The sequence below is a fragment of the Epinephelus fuscoguttatus genome, linkage group LG7 (assembly GCF_011397635.1).
Source record: "Epinephelus fuscoguttatus linkage group LG7, E.fuscoguttatus.final_Chr_v1".
Classification (NCBI taxonomy): domain Eukaryota; kingdom Metazoa; phylum Chordata; class Actinopteri; order Perciformes; family Serranidae; genus Epinephelus; species Epinephelus fuscoguttatus.
Genome location: NC_064758.1, coordinates 30,171,431 through 30,198,164, shown reverse-complemented (window position 1 = coordinate 30,198,164; position 26,734 = coordinate 30,171,431). Strand labels below are relative to the sequence as shown.

At 43.2% G+C, this 26,734-nt stretch overlaps 1 protein-coding gene across 7 annotated transcripts in view; it reads right to left on the bottom strand.

Annotated features, from left to right (window-relative positions):
* The window catches only part of tmcc1a (transmembrane and coiled-coil domain family 1a), a 51,484-nt gene extending 24,750 nt beyond the window's left edge, over positions 1-26,734 (bottom strand). Inside the window, exons 1-4 of one of the 7 annotated variants that reach the window (XM_049581518.1) lie at positions 26,637-26,734; positions 25,504-25,584; positions 13,646-13,695; positions 12,146-12,525 (exon numbers count right to left, since the gene is read on the bottom strand). In XM_049581518.1, the coding sequence (XP_049437475.1) occupies positions 12,146-12,525; positions 13,646-13,652 (387 nt within the window). In that variant the 5' untranslated portion in view covers positions 13,653-13,695; positions 25,504-25,584; positions 26,637-26,734. Of the gene's footprint in view, positions 1-9,255; positions 9,782-12,145; positions 13,061-13,645; positions 13,696-25,503; positions 25,585-26,623 lie in introns of those variants that run through there. The other 6 variants (XM_049581519.1, XM_049581515.1, XM_049581520.1 and 3 more) reach the window with 6 other exon arrangements.

Sequence of the window (26,734 nt, the reverse complement as noted above, 5' to 3'; positions counted from 1 at the left end):
GGATATGTCAGGGAGATGAGCAGAAGACAGGGCGAGAGTGAGGGCGGCACATGGTGTAGCCCCTGTGGTTATATAATATTTCAAGACAGGAGATCATGAGAAGAGAGTAGAAAAAGTCAAGATGTGCGTCACTGTCAGTGTACAGAATAAGCCTGTTGGTGATGCAATATCATTTTGGAAGCAACATTTTCAATTAGCAGCAATCTGGTTTGAGTGGTCTAGACAGTCATTTTCAGTGAGCCTTTCTGATGCGATGCAAAAAAAGAAAGATTCCTAGGATTCCTACTGGCTGACACACACGAGAACAAGAGGAACGGCCCTGGCTATTAGTGGAGACAAAATATGATGATATTTCCCCAGAGGTTTTCATCAGATTTGAATTGTGTGTGTGTGTTTGCATGTGTGTTCTAAGTGGGTCAGTGGAGCAGAGCTGAGCTCAGCGATCTATAGCCTCATCCATAATTCATCAGAATCACACAAATAATATAGACTGAGCAGGGAGTGGCAGGGATGCGGAGCGTGCCCTTGCTGAGTCTGTCTGACTGTTCTCTCTCTCTCTCTCTCTCTCTCTCTCTCTCTCTCTCTCTCTCTCTCTCTCTCTCTCTCTCTCTCTCTCTCTCTCTCTCTCTCTCTCTCTCTCTCTCTCTCTCTCTCTCTCTCCCCTCAGAATGAGCAATTTCCCTTTGAAAACAATTTCCTGACCTCTTCGAGTAAAGACAAGAAAAACAAACATTATTTTTCATAAAGGTGCACAGTGGTGTATTTTGACAACACTAGCCAGGTAGGTAATTTTCATAACCTATACTGACAGTTGCCTCAGTCAAAGCAAATGCTGTTGACCACAGAAAAATTACCCCGACCAGAGGACAAGTGTCTGAGGAACAGAGATGTGGATCAAAGTTGACCAGAACATCCTTTTCGTGACTGACTGACCGAGTATGTTGCAATCCTGGAACGGCTGAGAAAACAGCATAGATGCACGTGCATGCCCACACTAATGTCCTCTTTCATGCGCACAAACACACACCAGCCAAAAGAGGAAGGACCAGCTGCAGGCCAAAAATAAATACACAAAGAATGACCCATAGTGACTCACCGCTGACATGTTCACATAAATGAACATGACCTCATAAACACCAAAAAAACAAAAAAAATCATTCAGGATGCAAGTGCAATATGTATTACAACACCCAGTCAAAGTTATTTCCTGAAAAAGCCAATCATCTGATGTTATCTTTTGATAAACATGACCACATGGATGTCATTCATCTAGAAAAAAGCAAAGACCTTGAAAATCTACTTCTCAAGGGGGTGGAATATTAGCTACTAAAGAAGACGAAGAAACCTTTGACTGCTTCCTCTCTCAAAATATATCATTACATTCAATGCCCTTGAAAAGTGAACTTGACCAGTTCTAGTTCAGACATCTGTCTATTAATAGCAGCAGAGAAGCAGGCAGAGAGCTGCAGCAGACTCCTTCCTCATTCAGACCCAGATTGGGAACCTATAAAACTGGCTGAGAGGGAAGGATGGCTTCAAACTACATTACAGCTATATCTTCCTCTCTCATTCCTCATGATTCCATCCATCCTGCTGAGCAACACCCTCACTCACTCACACACACACACACACACACACACACACACACACACACACACACACACACACACCTACATTTATCTTTCAAACATTACCCCACCCCATCTCTCTTTGAGCCCTTTTCTTAGTCCTTCCTTTCACACCGTCAGACCAACATTGACGGTTTCACACACAAATTAGCCTGTCATGCATCAACAGTGAAGCCATAATGTGTGTTAGTATAAGTGTGTGTGTGTGTGTGTGTGTAGTCAAAATGTGTTAACACTGTTTTGAATGCTAATAGCAGCCAGCACCACATAAGGGCGTTGGCCTATATGTATAATCACATATGAATATTCAACAACCTAATTAAACAGGCTGGGGCCACGCTTCAAAGGGAGCACAAACAGTTGGGTGGAGAGTTCAAACACACACAAAGACACACACACACACGATGCATACACATGCACGCCTGCACACACAAAAGCTGTGCATCTAATTCAAGGCTACTCCCCTCATTTTACATGATATAACACAACATCTACAGTGCATCTGTTTACTTTGTTTTGCTCAGTCCCTTTAAAGTGTAAGACAGGAGTTCCACTGAGGTCTCGTAACTGTCACGCACACACTTTCCTTTACTGACACTGCCGCAATACACAACTCTCTTTGTACGTCATTCAGAGGACTTCATTTAAGTATGCATCAGAACAGGAAGAGGAAACAGCAGCATCTCTATAGCACTGAGATCTAAGCGATAGGGTGTCATACCAACACGTCTCTTGTGCAGCTCTGGTATTTAAAATACTTGACGAAAGAGAAAGTTTTATTGCAAGGTTTAGAACAAACAGTATGTAAGACAATATTGGGACATTTGGTGAATTGCACAGGAGTCTAATTTTAGTCTAAGAGGCTGTTATTCCACCAAACAGGCTAATGAAGTAGCTGCAAGAACAGACTCTGAACCTGTGAGCATTCAGCTCACAAATGTAATATGTAGAACTGGATAGTGGATACAAAGGTGGCGGCTATTCAGTCCAATGAGATTTACTGACCTGTCACTGCCCAGCAAGTAGCAAGATGGTTAGAGTAGGCATTGCCCTCGAATGGTTAGGGTCAGGATAGCCCATTGGTCAAGGGATAGGACCTGAATAAATCAGGTTTTTGGTACAGATCAGATAGTGATGCCGCCAAAAAAAAAAGTTTCTAGCTTTCATGTTACTTCCTGTCTTATGCGTCCCACTGAAAAAGTGCAGTTGTTTAATCATATCCTGGATCTCAAAGGATGAGATACTGCTAACAAATACCGATCACATAAACTATCATATGTAAGTAAAATGACCTTATGAAAGTGCTCTAAAGAAAACTGTAACGAGGGTAGTTATGAAAAATCACCTATGGTGTCATATCAGTGAACCCAGCCATTACATGGCTAAAATATCAATAAGGAGCAATTAAGTTTGAGAACAAAAGCTAGCAAATGACCAATATATGTGACATAAAATGACAAAATATTTTAATGTGTGAAAAATAAGGCTCATCTTTGGGTCACTTATTCAGTTTTCCCTTTCATTTTTGCACATCCATGCAGCATTTGAAATAACCTTACAAGTATTCTGGTTCACAACATGAACATATGTAGCCACTGCTGCTTTGGAAAATTTTTTCATAAATTAAACCCAGTGGCTTAAAAATATGTAAAACAAAGAGTAATAACTGACCATGCTTATAGCTGGATGTGTTCGGTCAACAGTTGTACAGACATCTCTGGTGATCTACGAGGAAAATACTCTTTGGACCACTGGGAATTTTTTTCATTGCAGTACCGCATGTGGCCACTGGGGAAAATTATACGCAATGCCGAGCAGCAGTGCCGTATCCAGTTCTTAATAATACATTCATGATTCAGCTGGGTAAAGCCGCTACTGCCCTCTCTGAACATCACCCTGTTACCATGGAGATGGGCAACCGGCTCCACTGTGTGAGCACTGGACACAGATGAGAGGGGGAGAGAGTGAGAGCTAAAGAAAGACAGTCCGAACCATGAGGTCAGGAAAATGTGAGAAGGTAAGGAAGATAGGAAAAAGAAACACAGTAATAGATAACAATAACAAGCAGTGTAGCAGACTGACATATTTGTTCCTGTTTGATCACAGATCTGGACAAAGCTGCTTGTGCTCTCACAAATATGAACAGATGGGTGACAAATTCAGGAAGAGTTTAAATAAATAAGTGTAGAACAAATGCACATACTTCATAGAGCATAGAGCTGACTGGTTTGATGAGTATAAAAATCCCATGCTTCATAACGCTTTTGAAGACTTGTTGAAATTATGACAAGGAGTTTCAAAAGTGTTCCAACACTACGGCTGCTCGATTATGGCAAAAATCATAATCACGATTATTTTGGTCAACACTGAGATTATGGCAGCAACTCAATGCATTTAGGCATGTAGACATGGTCAAGACGACCTGCTGAAGTTCAAACTGAGCATCAGAATGAAGAAGAAAGGTGATTTAAGTGACTTCGAATGTGGCATAGTTGTTGGTGCCAGACGGGCTGGTCTGAGTATTTCAGAAACTACTGATCTACTGGGATTTTTACACACAACCATCTCTAGGGTTTACAGAGGATGGTCCCAAAAAGAGAAAATATCCAGTGAGCATTTGATGCCAGATGTCAGAGGAGAATGGCCAGACTGGTTCAAGATGATAGAAAGGCAACAGCAACTCAAATAAGCACTCGTTACAACCAAGGTCTGCAGAAGACCATCTCTGCACCAACAACACGTCCAACCTTGAAGCAGATGGGCTACAGCAGCAGAAGACCACACCAGGTGCCACTCCTGTGAGCTAACAACAGGAAACTGAGGCTACAGTTCACACAGGCTCGCCAAAACTGGACAATAGAAGATTGGAAAAATGTTGCCTGGTCTGATGAGTCTGGATTTCTGCTGCCACATTCAGATGGCAGGGTCAGAATTTGGCATAAACATGAAAGCATGGATCCATCCTGCCTTGTATCAACGGTTCAGGCTGCTGGTGGTGGTGTAATGGTGTGGGGGATATTTTCTTGGCACACTTTGGGCCCCTTAGTACCAACTGAGCATGGTTTAAACACCACAGCCTACCTGAGTGTTGTTGCTGACCGTGTCCATCCCTTTATGACCACAGTGTACCCATCCTCTGATGGCTACTTCCAGCAGGATAACGCACCATGTCACAAAGCTCAGATCATCTCAAACTGGTTTCTTGAACATGACAATGAGTTCACTGTACTCCAATGGCCTCCACAGTCACCAGATCTCAGTCCAATAGAGCACCTTTGGGATGTGGTGGAATGGGAGATTCACATCATGGATGTGCAGCCGACAAATCAGCAGCAACTGCGTGATGCTGTCATGTCAATATGGATCAGAATCTCTGAGGAATGTTTCCAGTACCTTGTTAAATCTATGCCACCAAGAATTAAGGCAGTTCTAAGTACTAGCAAGGTGTACCTTATAAAGTGGCCAATGCGTGTATAATATACAAATAAAAACAGTGTAAGAGGACACCTGAGCTTTTGGCAGAAAAGCCATGGTCCAAGTAATGTAAGGATAGAGCAGAGAACAGGAGAGGCTAAAAAGCCAGAACAGGAGATCCATTGTGTTTAATTCACAGTCGATAATGGTGTTTGTTCTCCTGATCAATGACTGTCTCCTTCCCACACATACTGTACACCCACACTATAGAATACAATGTCTAACAGACAAATACACCACAGCTAATCTAGTGGACAAGAGAAAAGTAGGCCAGACAATATTTACACTTGTCATAAAAAAGATGAACGAAAGAAAGGAGTATTTTGTTTGTCTGAGATGAGTGATGGGAGACTGGTGAGAGAAGACAGGGAGGGAAAATGACTAAAGGGTGAATAAGACAGCAAGGACAGGAGAGGAGGAATGATTACACAGCAGAGAGGGGAGATTAACACATTTGAAAAAGAACATTTTTGGGGTCTTTCTCCAAAAGGCAGTAAAAAAACTACAAGCCACAGATCTGCCAAAACCATTAGGGGCTTTACGCTGCTTCCTCATTGGACTGTAATACCATAATAAGGTCTCACAGATAATGTCAACAACTCTGAACCACAGAGAGTTATGTTGGAGCACTGACAACAGCAACTCACACACGCACGGTGCCTGAAAAACAATTTGCTACGGGCTGGTAGTTGGCAAACACAGCAGAGGGGTGACATCACCTCCAGTGTGGACTAAGAGCACATGCTTTATCATCCCCATGGCTGTCTCTCTCTCTCTCTCTCTCTCTCTCTCTCTCTCTCTCTCTCTCTCTCTCTGCTGAAAGTCAATCGAAACTCAGTTGTTTGATTATACACAGGTTTGACTGCGTGCTTCTGTGGCTGTGTTTATTGTAACCAGAGGGCAATCTGCTGTGGCAGTGCTTTGATAGGACTTGATAGTTATCATATGCATCTGCAGGCCTGGCTGTGTAGACGTGAATGTGACCTAACAATACCCCTGTGTTCGTCTTCTGCAGCTTTTCAAATGACTCAATGTCACTAACTTAGTTTCAGGACGAGCAGCGGTGTCCTGCTGCAAAGGGCAGAAACGCTTTCATCAACACACAGCCGGTAGCCTGGGGAGGCGAGAGACGATGAGAGAGCAATGATGAGGATGTTAAACTAGCAGGGACAGAACAAGCCTCAGGGGACCAGGTGATGCTCGGCACCTCCCACTGACACTTCTCCTTACTGCTCTATTACAGGACAGCACCGGTGGAATTAAAAAAGTGGACCACATCCAGTCTGTGTTGTCAAAAAATGCAGGCGATAATTCTGCCTGTTACAAATCCTATTAATGGAAGCCATTAAGTGTATTATAAGTACATGATTTAAATCTGACAATACAAAAACAAATCCCACAAACAGTTGGAAACTGTAGGAGATGGAAAAAAAACCTCTTTGTATTAAAGCTCTCAAATCCTTTTTTTTTAATGTGGAGTTTGAGGCCCTGTTAATGCAATGAGGTTATTTAATCTACCTTAAAATTTCTTCAACAAACCTACAGACCTTTTCATTGCAACATATTTTATCGCAATACTCAGCGTATCGCAACATACTGAAAATCGCAATAATACTGTATTGTTACTTAAAGGTTACTCTGGTGATTCTCCTAGCGTCTCCACTTCCTCCCACTATACAAAAATGAAGCCAAAATATCCTGGAAACGAGTGCTGCCATCTTGCACTTATGATGTCATTTGGAGCCAGAGTCTGTGCAGCAGTGATAAGGAAGTGGTGGCGTGGTATCCAGCTTGGGGATTATCATGAGCACACCGACCGACACACACTGCAAGTTGTCATAACACATCATAACATCACACGCCCCTTTGCTGACATCAAATAAATAATTGAAAAGCATACTTATCAGACTAAGGAAAACTAACATATATCAAAACTAGCTATCAGAACAGAAACCATCTTTGAGAAAAAACTTGTGAATTGTTTTTGTTTGGCCCACGTCCCATTTGCTAAAATGGAGGGGGCGGGGCTTATGACCTATACTGCAGCCAGCCAACAGGGGACGATCAAAATGTTTTGGCTTCACTTTTGGGGAGCGGTCATGCTGTTCATCTTTACATACAGTCAGTGATTCAATCCAAGGGCCATCACAAACATATGAAGCTTACTGTGCGGATTAATTACATTAAATTTGTTACATTAAGATGTAATATAACATTTTTCTTGGTTCTTTTTAATAACGTAAACACATACGACACTGCTTGAACAAATAAATCTAACCAATCTTTAAACACTGGTATATTTAAACTTCTAAATTCCCTAAGGGCTAGCCTGATTAATGGCACAAAACCCATACATGATATATTTGCCTTGATTTGATTTAACCCCAGTACATTACGGGAATAACACGATAAAAATAACTTTGGGCTCTTAAGGATACAAATCCCCAGACACTCTTCACATGATTCAGTATTTTGTCTCTTCACATTCTGTGCAGAATAACCTGTTTCTTAGATTTTTATCTGTGTCTTAAATCTATGTCACTCAATGAAATGAGTTAATGTTAAGAAGTTAGAACTATGTAACTGCGGCTTAAAAAAGGATAACGAAACTCTGACATGTTAAAATGTGAAACTGTGTTGCACCGCATAAGGTAATATCAAACCACAGTGCTGAGAGTATTTTACGTTTTAGTCTGCATGATTCACCATCGACTGGATGTTACTCCTCTGAATTGTTTAAATATGAGGCATTTTGTTTTGGGATGGTCAGGGATTACAGCAGGAGAACATTGGCTGCTATCTCTGACATAGAAACCAAACTATTGCGATAGACAAAGGGAGACAAAGGATGAGCAGGAAGACAGGTGGACATGTGGAGATGTGGCCTGGGGGAAAGACACAGGGTCATCTACACAAGGTCAGTGAACTTTTGCAGACGGGCCCTGAAGGAGGTTATGTTCTCCAAAGACAAACACAGCCCCAGTCTCTCTCTTACACAAAAATTCTGTGGCGTAACAGGACTAGCCTCAAGGCTCAGCTTCTGTTTCATCTCAATTCAGTAGCTCATTTCCCACTAGAGCCTCCTCCCTGGTTCTTTCTCCATCTCCCGCCTAAAACAAGTTTTCCATCCTGACACTAAACGTTTTGCACCTTGCAGCCCTTCGCTTCCTCTATCTGTTTTCACTCCTGTTTTATCTCTCCGTCCCTCTGAGAAAAGAGGAGAGACTAAATTAGTCCATCAGTCTGGGCTCAGGCCTTCCAGTCTGAAAGTGAGAGTGTGTTTCTGTTTGCCCAAGTGCGTGTTCGTGCACGTGCGTGTTGATGCTTCCAGGCTTATAAACATCCAACAGCACCATTACACGGAGTTACAGATGAGCAGGGAGGGTGTAGTCAGTCAATCAATTAATCAGCAGCTAATTGTAATTAATCCCACAGGCTGAGCACCAGCTGCAGAACAGCGGGCTTTTAACAGACCTAATGCTGAGTTTTAATACAGCCCCTCTACTCTCTTCAACACTACCACCTGGGGATAGATATATCAAGCTCACGGACGGTTTTAGAGCACAGTAATCTAGCCTTTTGATAATGAATCATAAATGCTCCCCAATCAGCAATAATCAACCTTAGTGTTTACCAATAATTACATCCCCTGGAAAGAGCTCCGACCGATCTGCCGCTCTGAATGTTGCACAAGTTACTGTTTAACAAGAGTTAAGATAAAGTGCAAAGACAGACCACTCAAGTTACTGTATGGATCCAACAACTTAAAAGTGAATAAAAACTCAGAAGAAAATCTCTGTATGCCTAAAAATAAAATAAAACAGTTGACATGTAAGAACTGTGCAAACAATGCTTTCCCCTCAGTTGTCAATTGGCTGATATGTGTACAAAAAGGAGTCAATCATTACTATTTTGACTGCCGTCCTAAACAAAACACTGTTCAAACAGCCCAAAACAAAAACTCCTGACACAGTACCAAATAGCTGTAAGACAGGAAGAAGGAAAAAGATATGCAAAACAACCAGACAAGCTTTTGCCAGCAGCAAAGATTTGAGACAACTGTGCCTTTGGCCATGAATGGAGCGTCAGCGTGGAGACGGGAACACACACACATGGTTTTAATGAATAAACAAGCTTGTGAGTTTAAGCTTACCTTGGAGTACTGTCTACGAAGACTGAAGCGCTGCACCATCCTGACTGACTGAGGTACCCACAGCTGGAACCCCTGTTCTACTCCTCTCCACTGATAGCCCTCCAAAGTACACAGCGCCTCACATAGTACACTTCACATTCACACACACACACACACACACACGCAGGGGGTACACACGCTACCCTCCTCTCCAAACATCCACGAGCACACACATTTCTAGTCCACGCCGCTTTCGTCTACTATGCAAACACAAGTGAGGAGAGAGGAGGAGAAAGAGGGAGGGAGGGAGAGCAAGCGGAGATAAAGACAGCTCAGCTGTGTTGCCCTCTACTCATATTCACAGTCCCCTGAGCTCTGTCTCCTACAGACTCTCACTCACACAAGATGCTCTCACCACATGGCAGTCAGTGCACAAATGATTTTCAGCACACACACACACACACACACACACACACACACACACACACACACATACAGAAAAAAAAGGTGAGCTAGTCACACATATACACACCCCATCCACATCCTCTTCTACCACATTCACACAACATATATTACACACACCCGCTGTTCAGCTTTCACTCGTCTAGAACGAGGCAAGGTTGCCTCCTGCTTCCTGTCAATGAGCTGAAGGGTGGGGTGACGAGGAGGTGGTGGTAAAGGAGGAGGAGGAGGAGGAGGAGGGACCAGCTGACTGTCTATACGAACTCTCTCCAGGGACACAGGGAGGGGGACAGGGAAGGAAGGAGAGAGAAAGAGGAAGAAAAGGCGTGGGGGGCACAGAGGGGGGAAAACTGCTGAGAAAAATAAAGGAAACGGAAAAAAAAACAAACCAAAAAAAACCAAACTGATATACACTCAAATTTAGATAAGCTATGCAACCATCGACCTCCACTAACAGCAGGATGTCACACACCTCCAAGGTCGACCACGCTGTTACTATGGCAACTCAAGCAGGGCGTAGTTCTAGGCAGCTTGCTGCAAGTTTCGGGGGGTAACCACGGCGACTGCTTGGATGACCTGAATGACATTGCTGTGCTGCCTTGCAGAGACGGGGCTCTGTGTTGTTAGCTCGCGAGGAGCGAGACAGGTTATCATCTCTGCCAAGGGCGAGCGGCAGACCACAGAGAGGCTGATGGTCGTCTATCACAGCAGCAGGGCTAATGGAGCACAGATGTCTGGCTCTCAGCTCTGCCCCGTCATCCCAGGTGAGGTCACTCACACAGGACTGAAGGGCTCTTGATTTTGTGGATGAAGGGAAAAGAGTATCTTTAAATTAGGCTCACAGACTGAGGCTGTCGGTTAACTTGGATACCAACGCCTACTGGTCTAGACTTCCTGCTCACTGCTAGACTGAGAGCCAACCATCACTCCATGTGTAACACACTGATACTGAGTCCTTGGCACGGCTTATTTCATTAACCCAAAGACCAGTTTAGTCTTCAACAAACATGAGCTCACAATGCAAACACAACCTCCACATGAACCAAGCCCAGAGCTGCTCACAGCGGGTTAGCTGATCTGACAGTGACCTCTGGTGGCAGACTGAACTAACTGAAGTCTGGTGGTAAGGTGGTTAAAAATCAGAACTTGTGGTAAAAGGGCAGTGAGGTTATTACAAACCAATATCTCCCAACACACACACCACACACCACACACACACACACACACAGAACGAAACACTGTGCTTCAAGAAAGGAGGGCAGAGCTTTTCATAAACCCATTACCAATACCATTCAATGTCAAACTACATAAGTTAGGGATGTCCCAATCAAGTTTTTTTTAATCCCTTGTCGCTGCTTCAAGGGAATTTCACTCCCACTTTAAGAGAGTATCCTTCAGTGTTTGTTGCTTCTGTGCAGCCTGTGAGTTACCTGAATGAACTGTATCTCATTAAGTGTTTAATTTTGTCATCAGTGTTTTGTGCTGGTTTCATTAATAGGCTCAATCACTCTTATCGTTTTTTTTCCTTGCAAGTAGCGTGGTGACTGTGGTTGTCTCCAGCTCTCCACCTCTTTCTGTGTCATTTCTGAGTGACGGCTGCACTCCACATTGCTGTTTTAAAACACCTGCGTGACAGCTGACGTTAACAAAGCCTAAGATCAAGCTCTATATAGTTCAATATAGCCGGCCCAGATTGGTGTGATGGGCCTTGATTGGGCCCCGATACTGATCTTTGAGATTAGATTGGGACATCCCTAACAAAAGTACTACAAAACAGATGATTAACCAAGCAGAGTACTGCAGCACTGCAAGTATAGGAACAAAACATTCGCTTTTAAAGGATAGATTAACAACTTTGCAAGTCTGCCTTAAAACCATTGTCAGGTGTCCATCTGTTTATTCTGGGATGGTAACAAAAAGATGGAATCTGGCATTAAAAAGACTTACTTTGATTTGGCATACTCAGACTAATGAAGCCTCGTATTAGCTTCAGATAAACTTTGGAATGAATGTCTGCACAGAACAAGGACTGTAGATTTTGAACCCCATCACTTACATTATGAGTGTATTATAAAGGTATCTATTAATGGTTGGTATGAACATGAGTAATGATTAAATCAAGGAAAACCTGTTTTAAGATAGACTTAAAAAGTTGTGAACCCATCCTTTACACTGGCTCCACTGTTTTGTATTATATGTATGTGCAGGCGTGTGTCTTGTGTCTCATTTGTAAGCAAGCTGCCCCATAGTCGTCTGACAGACAGCAGCAGCAGCCATTCCCCGAACACTTACAGCTAATATGTTGGGAAATGTCACATCAGCAGCAAGGTGAACCTCAGCTTTTGATTGACAGTTCGTTGACAAACACGGCCTGACACCAGTAAAAGGCTGAAAGAGACATAGATCAACCTGTACAGTGATAATATATCACATAACTGCTGTCCCTTACCCTGTCCGTCTCCTCCGTGGACTGGTACCCTGACGACAGCACCACATCGCCTCCAGTGTATCCAGGTGTGGGGCTGCTGGGCGTGGTGTCGGTGGTGGAGGATGAGCGTGGACGGCTGGTGTGCTGCTGTGGATCGTGGGTGTTGCGGCGGTGCGGGGCCTGGGGGCTACCTCTCAGGAGAGGATCGCGGTCTCCGCTGTGAGATCCCGAGCCTTTACTGCGGCGGCTCTGCAGGCTCGTCCCGCGCCTCATCATGCACGCAGCGGCTGAGCCCTGGCCAGCTGCAGAGGGAACCACAGGAGCAGAGAGGTGGTCAGATTCAGGACAGCAGGGCCCCGAGGCATCCTCAGGGGCGGAGGGGGAGGTGCCACCTGCTGACACTACAGAGGAAGACGAAGAGGAAGATGAGGAGGGGATGGTGGAGCGCGAGAGGGAGAGGCGTTTACGCTGCTGCTGGAACAGCTGTTTCAGTCCCTGGCCAAGAACCCCCATGCTCTCCCTGGCGTTTTGGCTCATCTTACTTAACGAGGGGTGTTCTGACTGGGATGAGGCCCTCTTCAGCCCTGGGCCCCCTGCGCTTCTTCTAGCTCCATGACCTGAAATGGGGCCCACCCCCTCCGACTCCCTTTGACTGTCATCCCCCTGCTGCATGTGGCTCTCCTGACTTCTCATGAATAGTGGGGAGGAATTGTCCTATCAAACAGTCAGCTAATACTTCCCTCTCAATCTGTAAGACATGCAGAGGGTCAGAGCAGGACAATGACTGAAGGAGGGAAGACTAGAGAACAGTAGAGTACAGTGGAAGTGGAGATGGGACTGTCTGATGGAGGGATGAATCGGCTCAGTGGCGGTCAGAGGGATGAATCCAAAAAGGGAGCATGCATCTTTGATTCAGGAACAAGTAGCCATGCTGGTCTAGCACAGAGAGAGAGGAGATGGATTATGAGAGGCTGGAACGTTGGCTAGATCCACTGACATGAAATCACTAATTTTCATTTTAACTCATGACCATTTGCATCTTTTAAATTTCATGCAAATGATAGAAAGTGTGAATGCACAGTAATCAGACTGGAGTTCTACAGTCTGCAGGCTGGACAGCGTTAATCTGCATTGAAAACCAATATGTGATTGTAATTGAAGTACAATACAGGATAAACACTGCATTGTCAGTAGGAGTTGGTATCAGACAGGCTGCCTCCGTGACAGCTGTGCCAGGCCTCTGAATCACTCTACATCCGAACAGGCCAGTGTTTCATGAGCAAATACAAAGTAATAAAGCAAAACATGCTGGACCCAGGTATGCTAGCATGATGCAACAATCACAAAACGAAGCATAAATGAATTCAAAAGTAAGCAGGTACGTGCAGGCTAAGAAAACAAACAACAGCCTGGAGGGGGGATGGAGTCAGAAAGGCACACGAGGAAAAGGATGCAGAGAAAAGATAGAGGGGTGAGAGAGGAGAAGAGATAATGACTCGCATGAGAAGAAGAAAAACCCACCTACCATCAGCCCAACTGTCAGCCTAGCGTGACTCACTCTTGTGGATTACCTGTGAGGGAGGAGGATGGATGGAGGGAGACCAAAGAAAGAAAAACAGTCATTTTTAACATTCAGAACTTCAATCTTGAGTGTACTCACTGACCTCAAGATTCACAAACAATCAGGCATATCATCTATCATTCTGTTTGCAATCAATAATTATTTTCACTGAGCTGCAAACACTGGGCATAAGGATCAAAACATGCACGATATTGTGTGACACAACTTTGTTCGTTTGTTCCTTCAGGGGCTCATTTAGTATCCCCAAAGGCATCCCTTCCTTATCCTGTGGCGCTATCGAGCCACGTTGGTTTCCGCACTAGAAACAACACAGTCACAAACAGAACGTAGTACATGAACGCCTCCTGCAGCCTCGTACACTGCCTCGCTGAATTTAAGTCGGTTACAAAACCAACAGAGTGGACACCTGATAACATACGAGCTGTCTTCCTCGAGAAGGAACCTTATTGGTGGAACAGTGATCACCTCAGAGATAGACCCACAGTCAGACAGGCAGGCAGCCTGAGCCTCCCTGCAGCATCAATAGCTGCTCCCATTGAGAGCAGCAAAACAAGCGACAGGCAGGAACATCCAGAGCCCTGGGGAGGGACGGCTACATACTCAAACTATATTCCTTCAGCTGCACTGTCAGGTCATGAAGAGTAACACAAAGTTGGACAGACAGGAGCACACACTCACGTACACACACACACACACACACACACACACTTCTCATAACTGCAAAAATGTAATCTATGCAAAGGAAGCTGTGACAGGCTTCGTTCACATTTGCTGTGAATACAATCAGCTGTTCAGCCCGACACTATGTCGAGATGCAGGAGCAGAACGAGCATGAAGCTACACACAGGTAGCATATAGCTTTCACAATGGCCACACTGTCACTGCCAAGAAAAGGCGTATTCATGCATATGAACACATTCACACAGCAGCTTCTGGTTTCTCCATGAGCTAATCTTAAACCTCATCTTGTTTTTTTTCTTCAGATACGGATGTGCTGGGTGTAAATATGGTGACTGCTGGTTGTCAGAGAGACAGAGAGCAGGTGTTGAACAGGTTCAGTCACCTGCTACTGGGCTGCTGCCTGTGGCTATTAAGACACTGTGCTGTCGACCATTAGCACGGCCTTTCATACTCATAATAGCACAGCTTCAACTTGGTGTTTTTACTGGCAGCAGCTGTACAGTGACTCCATATTTTAATCATTTCTTCAGTAGAAAAACAATTCATCATGATGAAAAAAACGACAGGATGTTATCATAAAATATATTAAGAAAATCTGCTTGTAGTACCTGAGAATAATAAAAAATAAATATATATTTAAAAAATTCATGACTGAGTATGCGTTCCTTTATTGACTTAATCTAATTTAGATGTTTCCTTTCCTTCCTTCCTTCCTTCCTTCCTTCCTGCTGGAATAAATGAAAACAACAAATGTTTGCAGATATCAACAGTATATAGTTTAATAAGATTACTGTGATATAAACTTTCTGTGTGACCTTATAAGGTGAGCAGTCATGTATAAACATGTAACATAATCAATTACATATGCATACTTGATTATGCATGCATGCACTCACTGTCACACTGGGACAGTTAGTGGCATTTTCTGGCAGTCACAGTTTGGTGTAATTGATTATGATGCAGCACTGTGCTGTTGTTTCCTAGCTGGTGAGTGGAGGGGTAAACCTAAGTTAATCCCGTCCTGAAGCTGAAGCCCTGTCCTGACCCCGGTGCCCATCCCTCCCTCTGTGCGTATAAATCCCCTCCTTCATCCGCAGGCTGATCCCAACGCTGGATTGGATGTTTTCTTGATTGCCTACGGTTTTATATTCAAACTAAATCCTCTTTCAGGAGCCTTTAGAGGACAAAGGTTTATTGTCAGACTTGGTGTGTACGCTCGTGTGTGTGTGTGAGTGGTCCTGCATCTTTGTTTAATTTAAGCAAGGCTTGTCGGTCCACCTTGATGAGGTGATGATGCAAAAGAACGGCAGATGAATCTTTGGATGACGACTGTCCCGCTCTGACCCAAATTACTTATTTTAACCACATTATAGTGCTCTGACTGTGCATCAAAATGTTACTGAAGGATTTCTGTATTTAAGGAAAAACTACTTCAAGTTTGACACACACATTCTTGGCTGTGCTTGATTATGGGGATGTATTATATATGAATGCACCCACCCAGTGTTTGCATGCTTTGGACTCTGTGTACCACAGTGAAGTGAGATTTATTACCAACTGTAAGCCACTAACTCATCACTGTATCCTGTTATTCGGGTTCTCACAATGTCGTACACTTTTTCAATTGCATTCTCTTGATTACAAAGCTATTCTTGGCCTACTTCCAGCATACTTATGTGTGTACATAAAGCAAAAAATTGACAAAGGCTATGCTCTCCGTTCACAAAACATGTTTTTATTGTCTGTGCCAAGGGTACGTACAGAGTTTGGCAAGCGAGCATTTATGTATGCAGCTCCTTACATGTGGAGTCTTCTGCAGAAGGACTTAAAGTTGCTCTCATTGGTTCCTCTTGGCCGTTTCAAAGCACTGTTGCAGGATTTTTGTACACAATCTTCTATATGTAAATGCCACAGTGTGTCTTAGCTGGTCTTGGTAACCATGTGTAGTTGCCGTTATTGTGTTTCTATGGTTCATTTCTTGTATATATTAACACACTTTTTGACTTTTCTTTGTAGAAATCTCAATTTGCGTTTTATATTGCTTGTTTTAGAGCTTTAAATTTTTATTCTGTATTTTTGTTCCGTGCTGTTTGTCTAACTTATGTTGCTGCCTGTCTTGGCCAAGACACTCTTGAAAAGAGGTTTTTCTGGTTAAATAAAGGTTAAATAAACATGTGAAAGAGCAAGCAATCTCAAGTTCACTATCCATTTTTCCTCAAACACTGAACTGTTTAACAGTTTTGCTTCAGACAGTTTTAATTAAAAAAAAAAAAAAAAAAAAAAAATACGATAACTTGTTGATCCTCTAGGAAAATTCTCCCTTCACTTTCTCCCCGGATCAAACTCAGAAACATGCTGGTGGATGGATGTATGTTGTTGTATTTAAGCCCCGTCCACAACAGAAACAGATCAGCGATTATCAGTGATTAACAGGAGTCAGTGGCAGCTGGGATCAGCGGCCCCAGTGAGTCAGCATGTTTCTCAGAAATGTCACAATACTGTCAAAGGTGAATTACAAACGGTCACATGGACAATGGCCTCTCTGAAACTGTGTCACCCTCACTCATGCCCTCGTATAAATACACATATACACACACATAAACACATACGTCCTTGTCCTTAGCTCTGTAAGCTCATTCCATTCAGCTGCCAGTCGTCCAGTCCTGCTGTCATTGTCTTTGGCCAGCTAAACTAGAGAGATGGTGAAAGCTCAGCAGAGCTCTGGCACTGGCAGACTGGGAGGAAAAAAAAAACAGCTCACAAACACAATTTGTCATTTTGCGGGCTGTGACAAGCAAATTCACATGACGGATCCAAGATTCAGTATCGTGATAAACATCTAAAAACAATTTTTCTTAACTTCCTGATATCTTTGATTCTTTTCAACAAGCTCTGCCAAGTGCTGGTATTTGGCGATGAATTACAATATCACAGCTCCCTGTAAATGTTCACTTTAGCTCTCTGGGTAGAAAACAGCTGCAACTTTATTCAGGCAGAAAGGTTACACTGATGAAGATGTGTCACTGAAGTGTACTAAAATAAAGTCCATTTCATTATTGAAACAAAGAAGACAATCAAAGGTGATTATTTAAAAAGGTGGTTAAGCCCCAAAGTCATAATGATGAGAGTGACAGCTCAAACAGCCAAGTGATAAAGCAGACTATGTGCAATCTAGCATAACACCAGATAAATTACTTATCAGTACTGTGTAAAGTATGACAGTCTCTTCATGCAAATTTTGCCACAGTACAGTACGTCCAGACAAAATATCTGCACAACCTGCTCACTGTTTCTTCTTCATTCTTCTATTTAATTCCACTCAACATAAAAAAGTTGCAAATCGGGCATGACCAACACAAGTGGAGGTCAATCTGGCCCGTGCTCTTTCACACTGAAGCAGCCATGTTGTTGTTCATTGCTGAACATACAGTCGGTTAACTCAAAATATGGCCATAGCTTAAACAAGCCCATGCAGTGTTTCCAGAGGAGTCTGAGAGCTGGCATGGCATAGACCACTCTTTGTTCCCTGTGAGCCACACACAGGCCCATCGCTGCTCTTTGTGCTGCGCCTCTTTCACTGACAGACACACATCAATAAGAGGGGAATTAGGCCAGAGAGTTCTGGCAGCAATGTATGTGTGTGAGCGCATGCACGAATATGTGTTTGTGTGGGTTTTTTTATCAGACAAAGACAGAAATGGAAAGAGAGAGATAGCGAGAATTATATTGTGTGGAAATGTGTATATGTGTACAGTGTACATACGTATGCGTGTTTGTGTGTGTTGTCTTTGACCGATGGAAACTGGACCATATCTCATTCAGCAGCTGCATAATGACAGCATCGGCAGGAAACAGGAACAATCGTTATTGTATTTGTGTGTGTGTGTGTGTGTATGTGTAGTGGGGGGTGAGGGGCAGAGAATAGCACAGTTGTGCCAGTTCTGACAGCACAGGAGATGACTTCAGCACACTGCAAAGTGTTTGATAAGTATTATATTTGTATCAGACAGAGAAGGTGAGTAAGTGAGAGAAGAGAGATAGAGGGTTACAGAGGGAGTGAAAGAGACCAGACTGGATCAAAGGTGTCCCCGTCCACGGCGTGTTTCGCCTGGCCGTGTCGGGTTCAGCTGGGGCGCTCAGCACAGAGTTTATCTGAATGAGGAGGTGAATGGCAGGTAGTTCCCTGACAGAGGCAGGCACAACGCCCTATTGTACAAGATGAAACCCACAGGGAGGCCCCGGTGCCAGAGTTGTGCTCAGCTTTCCAGGAACAAGACAACCAGGAAAAAAAGCATAATTTACTCCTACACATGCAGACATAAAGAACCACACATCTGTTTTCTGAATGACATCAGACTTGTGCTCAAAAGTTGAAGAAAGACAAATGTTGTCTGCTTGTAGAGCTGCCAAGAAGACTATGACTGGAGACTGTGTTAAACTGGAAACACTATTTGTTATCTTGAATATATATATGAGCAGACCACTAGCCTCACTAAGGCAAAATCTTCAAGTGTGGATGTGGAAGTTACATAATATTTCATATTTTATTTTATTTTATCTCTAAGGCAACAGGAGCCACTGCCATCTGTAACTACATCCCTCGCTACCACCCCCCCACTCATATTGCTGTGAAAAGCAGTACAAAATGTTGGTAACAAACAACAAATAAAAATGCACACATTACGCACGCATGTATTCAACACACACACACACACACTCACACAAAGGGAACAACAGGTGGTATACTAGATGTGAAGCCAGTCTGAGTCATCTAAGACTACCCAACAGAGTCTGCACGGTGGGAGGCTGCAAAGACAGAGCAACAAAGAGACCTAACTTATTTTATTTCATCCCCGCACAGGAACTATTATGTTGATCTATTGTGGTTGTACAGGGCTGAAAGTATAAGGCAGGGCTGCACACTTGATTGAAATATTATCGAAATCCCAACATGGCCAAGTGCAATGTCCAAACTGCAGGAACTGCAATTTTTTGATAGAGGTAAAATGTGTCATACCATACCATTATATAAGAAGCATTGTGGTGCTACAGAGATGCCCCAACCTACAAATAATATTCCAGACGAAAGGGAAAAAGCTTGTTTGGTACAGACGCCAGCAAAAATATGGACAGTGAATACATCTAGAACGCAACAGTGAAGTCAAACATAATTGGAGACTGGCTGTGAGTCATCAGGCTGCACATTAAACATGTCGGACGGAGCTGTACATTTACAGGGGAAGCCTTGTTTAAAGGCACATCTCTGCATCTGTGCTCAACACCACAGCAAGTGTCCTACTGAATAATTCACCACACGCATGGAACTGACACTGCTCCATGTTGACTACAGCTACAACAACACTCAGCGCAGACTTAATGTGTCTGAGCTGACGGAGAGCGGTGGTACTGAAGGTCTCATTCTATGGCTGTTTACTTATAAGACAGATGTTGTCATAGGGGGGTTTCCAATGGACAAGAGGAGGAATTAGAAGAGTATGTAATACATTTCAAGCACTGCAAATTGGCCCTCACTTATTAACCTGATAGGTGTTTAACAGTGGCCAGGCAAACTTGGCCAACATAGCTCATATTCCACCAGCTCTGGCAAGGCATCATCAACTGTCAACAGGCTGGAAACCACCTACACACCAGCTGAAATCTCATACCAGAGATTGTGTTAAAGGCGCAGCCTTTAACACATAAGGACCGGGAAAGGGAATGTGTGTGTCAGGGTCAACGTGCAACGTTGCAACGTGTGTGCGACTGAAGAGAGAAACCTGCCAGGTTATCAGGCCACAGGACATCATCTGGCTCTTTGTGGTGCCAGCAGGTGAGAACAACTTTACGCAGTGAGATATAACTCATCCACATCATCACCTATTTAAATAACTCCTCAGTCAGATCTCTGAGTTCAGGTAACCAGACACCCCTACGGCCCCACTAGGGCTGTTAGTGGGGATCAGCACGTCCAAGCTCAGGTCTCGAAGCTTTTGCTATGAGCGTGATATTGGGTTCGTCACGTAGGCTGTGGGTTAGCAATGTCAAGTCTACAATCTGGGAGAGGAGTTAAGGTGAAAGCAGGTATTCCTTCTCCTGACCTCAACCCATTAAGGTTCTGTATGCCACATTCAGAGCAATAATACAGCAGTAAACCACTATTTGTTGTGTAAAGGTAAAGTGGAGTAATGGTTTCCTGAGCTACCTCTGTGTGTGTTAAACCAAGCTTCTCTGTAGTTTGTTATGAAAATGCCAGGCTCAGACTGCAGGAGTATGGGCCGATTTATTTCCGATTCACCCCTCTCGACAACTGGAGTGATCCGGTTTTGGACCTTGGTCAGTATTGATGTTCGGCCCAGATTATCTGGTAATGTGAGAGGTTTACAGATCCAGTCTTAAACCTACCAAACTGCTCGCAGACTCATCAGGGCTGCCCCGATAATTTCAAACATGTTTGATATTTAGGATTTAAAATCTGGATGATTATGGTTATGATTGTGGCTAGTCAACGTAAGCTATCATAATACTGTTAAGAGATACTATTAGGCAAAAGGCAGGGTACACCCTGGACAGGTTGCCAGACTATCACAGCGCTGACACATAGAAACAGACAACCATTCATGCTCACATTCACACCTGCAGTCAATTTAGAGTCACCAGTTAACCTGCATGTCTTTGGACTGTGGGAGGAAGCTAGAGAACCCGGAGGAACCCACGCTGACATGGGGAGAACATGCAAACTCTGCACAGAAGGGCCCCAGTTGGCCAGCGGGTTCAAACCCAGAACCCTCTTGCTTTGAGGCGACAGTGCGAACCACTGCACCACTGTGCTGCCCAGATACTAATCTGACAGCTACAATCTCACCTCCAGCTCTCGCTGAAAAACAGACAACTTGTGTGAACCACACCTCCCCAGCCATTTCCTCATCCAGACTTGTTTAGCCTTCAGCTTGTTTTTCTCATTGCAAAGCATTTTTAACATTACAGGAAATTGTCACACCATGTCAGTCTCTGTTTTGTGTACATCTGCTTCCCCATAAGATCAAGCAAAGTGGTGCATTCATGCTCTCTCTGGCACGATAATCTTAAAATATATTAGCGCCCACCCTCTGGTTCTCCCTTGGTCAACACTGTTAGCTCTGTCAGTGTTGCTGGTTTGTAGTGCAGTTTATGGTATTAGCTGCTAGCCACCGGCTCAGCCATCTCCATGTGGACAACTCTTAGACTCTGAATTTCACATAGAGCCTCTTTAATAGCCACTCATCTAAAGCCCGCCATCTAAAGATAAGAAGATTCAAACAAAACAGTAATCAAAATTATGCAGTTTTGTGCAGAAGGCCATGACGCTGTAACTTTATATTAACAAAAATCCACAGTCCTCCTTCTTTGTGAAAATGTATTCAAAAGATTATCTGAATCTAAGATGGCTGTCCAAGTTCAACAAGTCAAGTGGGTATCTTCCAGTGTTACAACCTTTTTAATATCCCATGTGAACCTACCCTGAAATACTAAAAAAATGGACCTCAGTCCTACTTTAAAGTGCAAACTCTTGTGACGCTGTGTGACCCCTGCTTCTTTTCTGCCTCTGTCTTCAAACAGGAAGGGATCAGAAGGAAGCAGGCAGCTCGTTGCCAATAGAAACCACAGCTTTTATAAAGGAATTTCACCTTCATTCTGGAAGTGTGGGAGTCAGTCCTACTGGAGAGAATAAACCCAGTCTGTCCACAGTTACAGGATAAGCAGGATGGTACAGCCAAATGTTTTACTTGTACATGTTTCTTAATGGCATCGACAAAAAAAAAAAAGACTGCTGCAGAGATAAAGAATGTTTTCGGTCTGTGGCATCTATATTAAGTTGATCCAATGCCATAAATACTTGAGCACTGTAATACTGTGCCTTGTGATGTTGTAACATTCCTCAAAAATGATTTTTAATTAATAATTTACATGCAAAGATTTGTGGCAGTGGTCCATGTTGAGTTGTGTTTAACCCTTGCCCTGTATTCCTAAAATATGTACAACCTAAGCTAAAAGGTTATGTAAGCCAATAAACCATAATAACTGATAAAAGTATTGAAATTGTGTCATAAAAAATATAAATATCAGACATTTTTTTCATCAGATTCTACAAAATAAAAACACAAAACATACTGATCTGAAAGATGTTTTAAATGTAGAAATATATTTTAGATTTTAGATCTATTTAAACAATCTCCTGCAGCCGCCTGTGATTGGCCAAGTGATTGTAAAATTGATTTCTAAGTATCACAACCACATTTCTCAGTTGAAAGTCAATATTGCAAATCCCAGTGAAATATTGTCTAAAGTAGGGCTGCAGCTAACGATTATTTTCATTGTCGACTAACCTGTCGATTATTTCTTCAATTAGTCAAATAATCAATGTGTTAAAATGTTGAAAAATGTCAGTCTGTCTCTCCCAAACCCCAAAAATTATGTCATCTAATGTCTTGTTTCGTACTCACGCCAAAGGGTTTTAGTTCACCGTCATGGGAGAGTGTGTGAAGCTGCGAATATCTGAACGTAAGAAGCTGCAATAGGAGTATTTTGGGGTACTTTTATAGTACTGTCCTATGAAAAATGACTCAAACCGATTAGTCGACTACTAAAATAGTCACCGATTATTTTGATAGTCAATTACTCATCAATGAGTCGACTAATCGTGGCAGCCCTAGTCTAAAGCAAACGTTCAATCGATGTTTTCAAATGGACAGTGAAAAAACATTAACTTTTAAACCATTTCTGAACGTCTTTTCACCGGTGACCATAGATGTTTTCTTAATCCTCTTTTCAATGTAAACATGTTCGCTGGGACATTAATTTGTAATCCCTGTATCATGACACGTAGGGTATCGTCAAATTATTCCCAAAACAGAGCACTACTGTGACACCTTGCATCAAAGTCCTGCTGGAGGAGGGTAAAGGTGAGACAGAGAGAGGGACATTGAGAGAGAGGAAAAAGAGTGTTTCCTCTCTGAGATACAACACTTCCTCTTAAGCCACTGCTGACCTTTGGTTGAGAGAACAGAGCCAAATCACTGCCCGAATAATGCTGAGATTGTTCAGACTCAAAGGACTGAAAAATAAAAACCAACAGCTTATCTTTTGTATCCCTTATTGAACATTTTACGTCAATTGTTTGGGGAAAAAAGGACAACGAAATTTACCGCCAACCCATAACTTTACTCACATGAACATCACAACTTCACAAAACACTAGATAACGTGTTATATACTATCTGTCACGACGTGGTTGTTTCACCTCAGCGTTGTAATTTTTCGTGTTTAAACACACTGCACACCATGCAGATGGACATAAACATGATAAGTTAGAAAACTTAACAGATTTCAGATGCTGATACTGTAAGTGCCTTTTATCCACACTTTGATGAGGCCAAGTCCCGTGTCCTGTGGTCAACACCAGTGGATGTACACATACAGCCATGTGCCTCCTGCGATACACACTTCCGTCCAGCTGCCCTCACCAACCAGAAGGTCTCTAGTGCGGCAAAAACAACACGACCCTTAACCAGCTTCCCACTTGCAAACACTGCCAGAGGTACCACTGCCAAGAACTGCACTCAGGTCTTTGCAGTATGTGTCTCTGTATTACATCTACATTACATAATGTTTTCATCTGCAGCAGAGGGAAGCAACCCAGCATTCGGCACCAAACAAGTGAAAATGTACTCAATAAATGTGGCAAAATACTCTCTGACACAAAATAAAGGATGCATTCATTCATCTTCTGTATAACTTTTCCTATTCAGAGGTGAGGGGGATAAAGCCTTTGCATGACATGCACTGGGTGAAATGTCTGGTACATCCTGGACACAGCAGAGTCTATTAAAGGGCTAACACATCCGCATAAACTGGCAAACACTGCCACATTTTCTGTCACACCCGTGGCCAGTTTAGAGGTCAGTTTATGGCCAATGTACCAAACATGCATGTCTTTGATTATGGGGAATAGTCGGAGCACGCAGTGGAGATGTAACTTATTTATTCAAACAATACAATATCATAGACAATTAAGCAGAAGTTTCACACTGATCATAAAAACAAATGACACTTCGATATGGGACAGCAGTGCTCTGGAAAACACTGGCATGCGGAACGAATATTCATGCATGACACAAAGTTATTTCAATCAACAATCTCACTGTGTTCTTAACTCTAAATTATACATTGCCAAAAAACACACATACCTTATTATATTTAATATAAACAATCAAAGGATCACAGGCAGTTTACAGGAGACTAGACATCACATAAAAGTATCTAACATCTTCACAAAAACCTTTTTGTCTTAACATACGTGTATAGCAGTAAATGAAATCATCACACGCTTAACTTTAACTATAATCCAACTGATGTCATCTTTCTGATCCATTGTCTCCAGCTATTTGTTGCAAGAATTGCTGGCTTCCTGTACACGCAGCCAATTAATTAGCCCCTGACTGTGACAGTCAAGCGAGCATACAGCAAGCTGTGTTAATCTTGTGATCTGATCTAGGATAAGCACATCATCACCACATCCGATGCTGAAGTGTTACATGAAGCCGATCACAAGTCAGAGGAGGGGGCAACTCCATCTTTGGAGACCACTGAGTTCTGTTTTGTAAGCATCGTGCACGCAAACACACACACACACACACACACACACACACACACACGTATACAAAAACACATTGCACTCGTACAAAGACTTCCAATTCTAAGCTCAGCTCCTAACGGGGAAGGCACAACGTGAGTGCAGTGGGAGAGGAGGAGGAGGAGGAGGAGGAGGAGGAGGAGGAGGGCAGCGTCATCGTGGTGGTCTGACTGTCGGAGTGAGACATGAATGGCTGCGTTAGCAGTGCCCTGAAGGGGCAGCCAAGCTCTCAGCCACTTAGCAGAGTATGCTGAACAGATAGTGGGATATATCATGTCATACACTTCAACCCCCCTGTGCGTGTGTGTGTGTGTGTATATATACACTGTACATGCAGCAAAGTGTCAAAACCACCAGGTTATAAAAATGATCAGAGCTGGAGAAAGAGGTTGAAACAGTTATCACAGTTATCACACTGGATGAGTAGAGCAAGTGGGTGAGAACGAACCTTCAGTCCATAATCACGACGCTGGAGTGGATTTCCTTCATTGCAGAGGAGATGACAACCTGCTACATCAGGCCCACAGGTCTTCAAAAAAAAAAAAAGAAAAGAAAAAGGAAAAGCAAAAGTGAGATGGAAACAGTAATCCTCTAAATGCTTCCTTGGCACATAGTACTCTCTGCGTCTGCCTGCCTGCCTGTGTGTGAGAGTGTGCATGTCTGTGTCTGTCTCCCAGACACTGATAATAATAGGTTGCGGGGAAAAAAGCCTCTCTGTGAAGAATACTAGGCATCAGATCTAATGAGGCTGCGGATGTCCATCCTTACCGAGCCATGAAATGCCTTCAGCCCAGCAGATTGCATTAGCCATTTGAGACTTAAATAAACCCTGGTGAGGGTTTATTAAAACTTGTGTAGGCTGCTACCAACTGGCAGGGCCCTTGCTATTATCATTAGACATCAATATCACAGCATCACAGCATATCAACAGAAAGTTTCCTGAATTAACACACTTGGCTACTCTCAACTTTTATGTTGCTCCTGAGTCCATAGCAAGCTGTCAGGATAATGTGAAAGCAAATAACCATATTTCCAGTAGCTAGGGATTATGTTTTTACTGTTTATTTAAGCAATGACACAAACCTGTTGTGCATAACTACAACAGTCTACAATAGTTTTTATTCGACTACTGCAGGAAAACACCGGCATACTATGAATGCCATGATGACACCACAAGGGATGAGATAAAGCGACCGTTAGGACTGATAAGTAGGGTAACGTTAACACATAACGTACTTTACGCCCCTTCAAATTAAAGTAATAACTGACGTTTCTTCGTGTGCATTTAGGTGAAGTTCTGTCTTTAAAGCTAAAAAACATCGTTGAAATGTTAGTTCGGTGTCAGTCGGTGTTGCCAGTGAGCAGCAGCAGTGTGTTAACGGACTCAGGTTGACAGTCCCGTTACTGTGTCATTGTACAGAGCTGCTAATACGATGAAACATCTAACGTTACATCGACACTCTAACAGCTTCTCCTCGCGACACGGAGACGCAGCGCACATCACACACAGGCACAAAATGACGGTGAAAACTACCCCGGAAAAACACAAAGTGACTAAAAAAACATACATTTCACACTTACACGGGTGATAGCAAACTGTTGGAGCTGACACAGGCGTTCAGCGAGCGGCACCCCTCCTCCGAGTACCGTCCACCCGTCCGCCCCACGGTCCGCTGTCT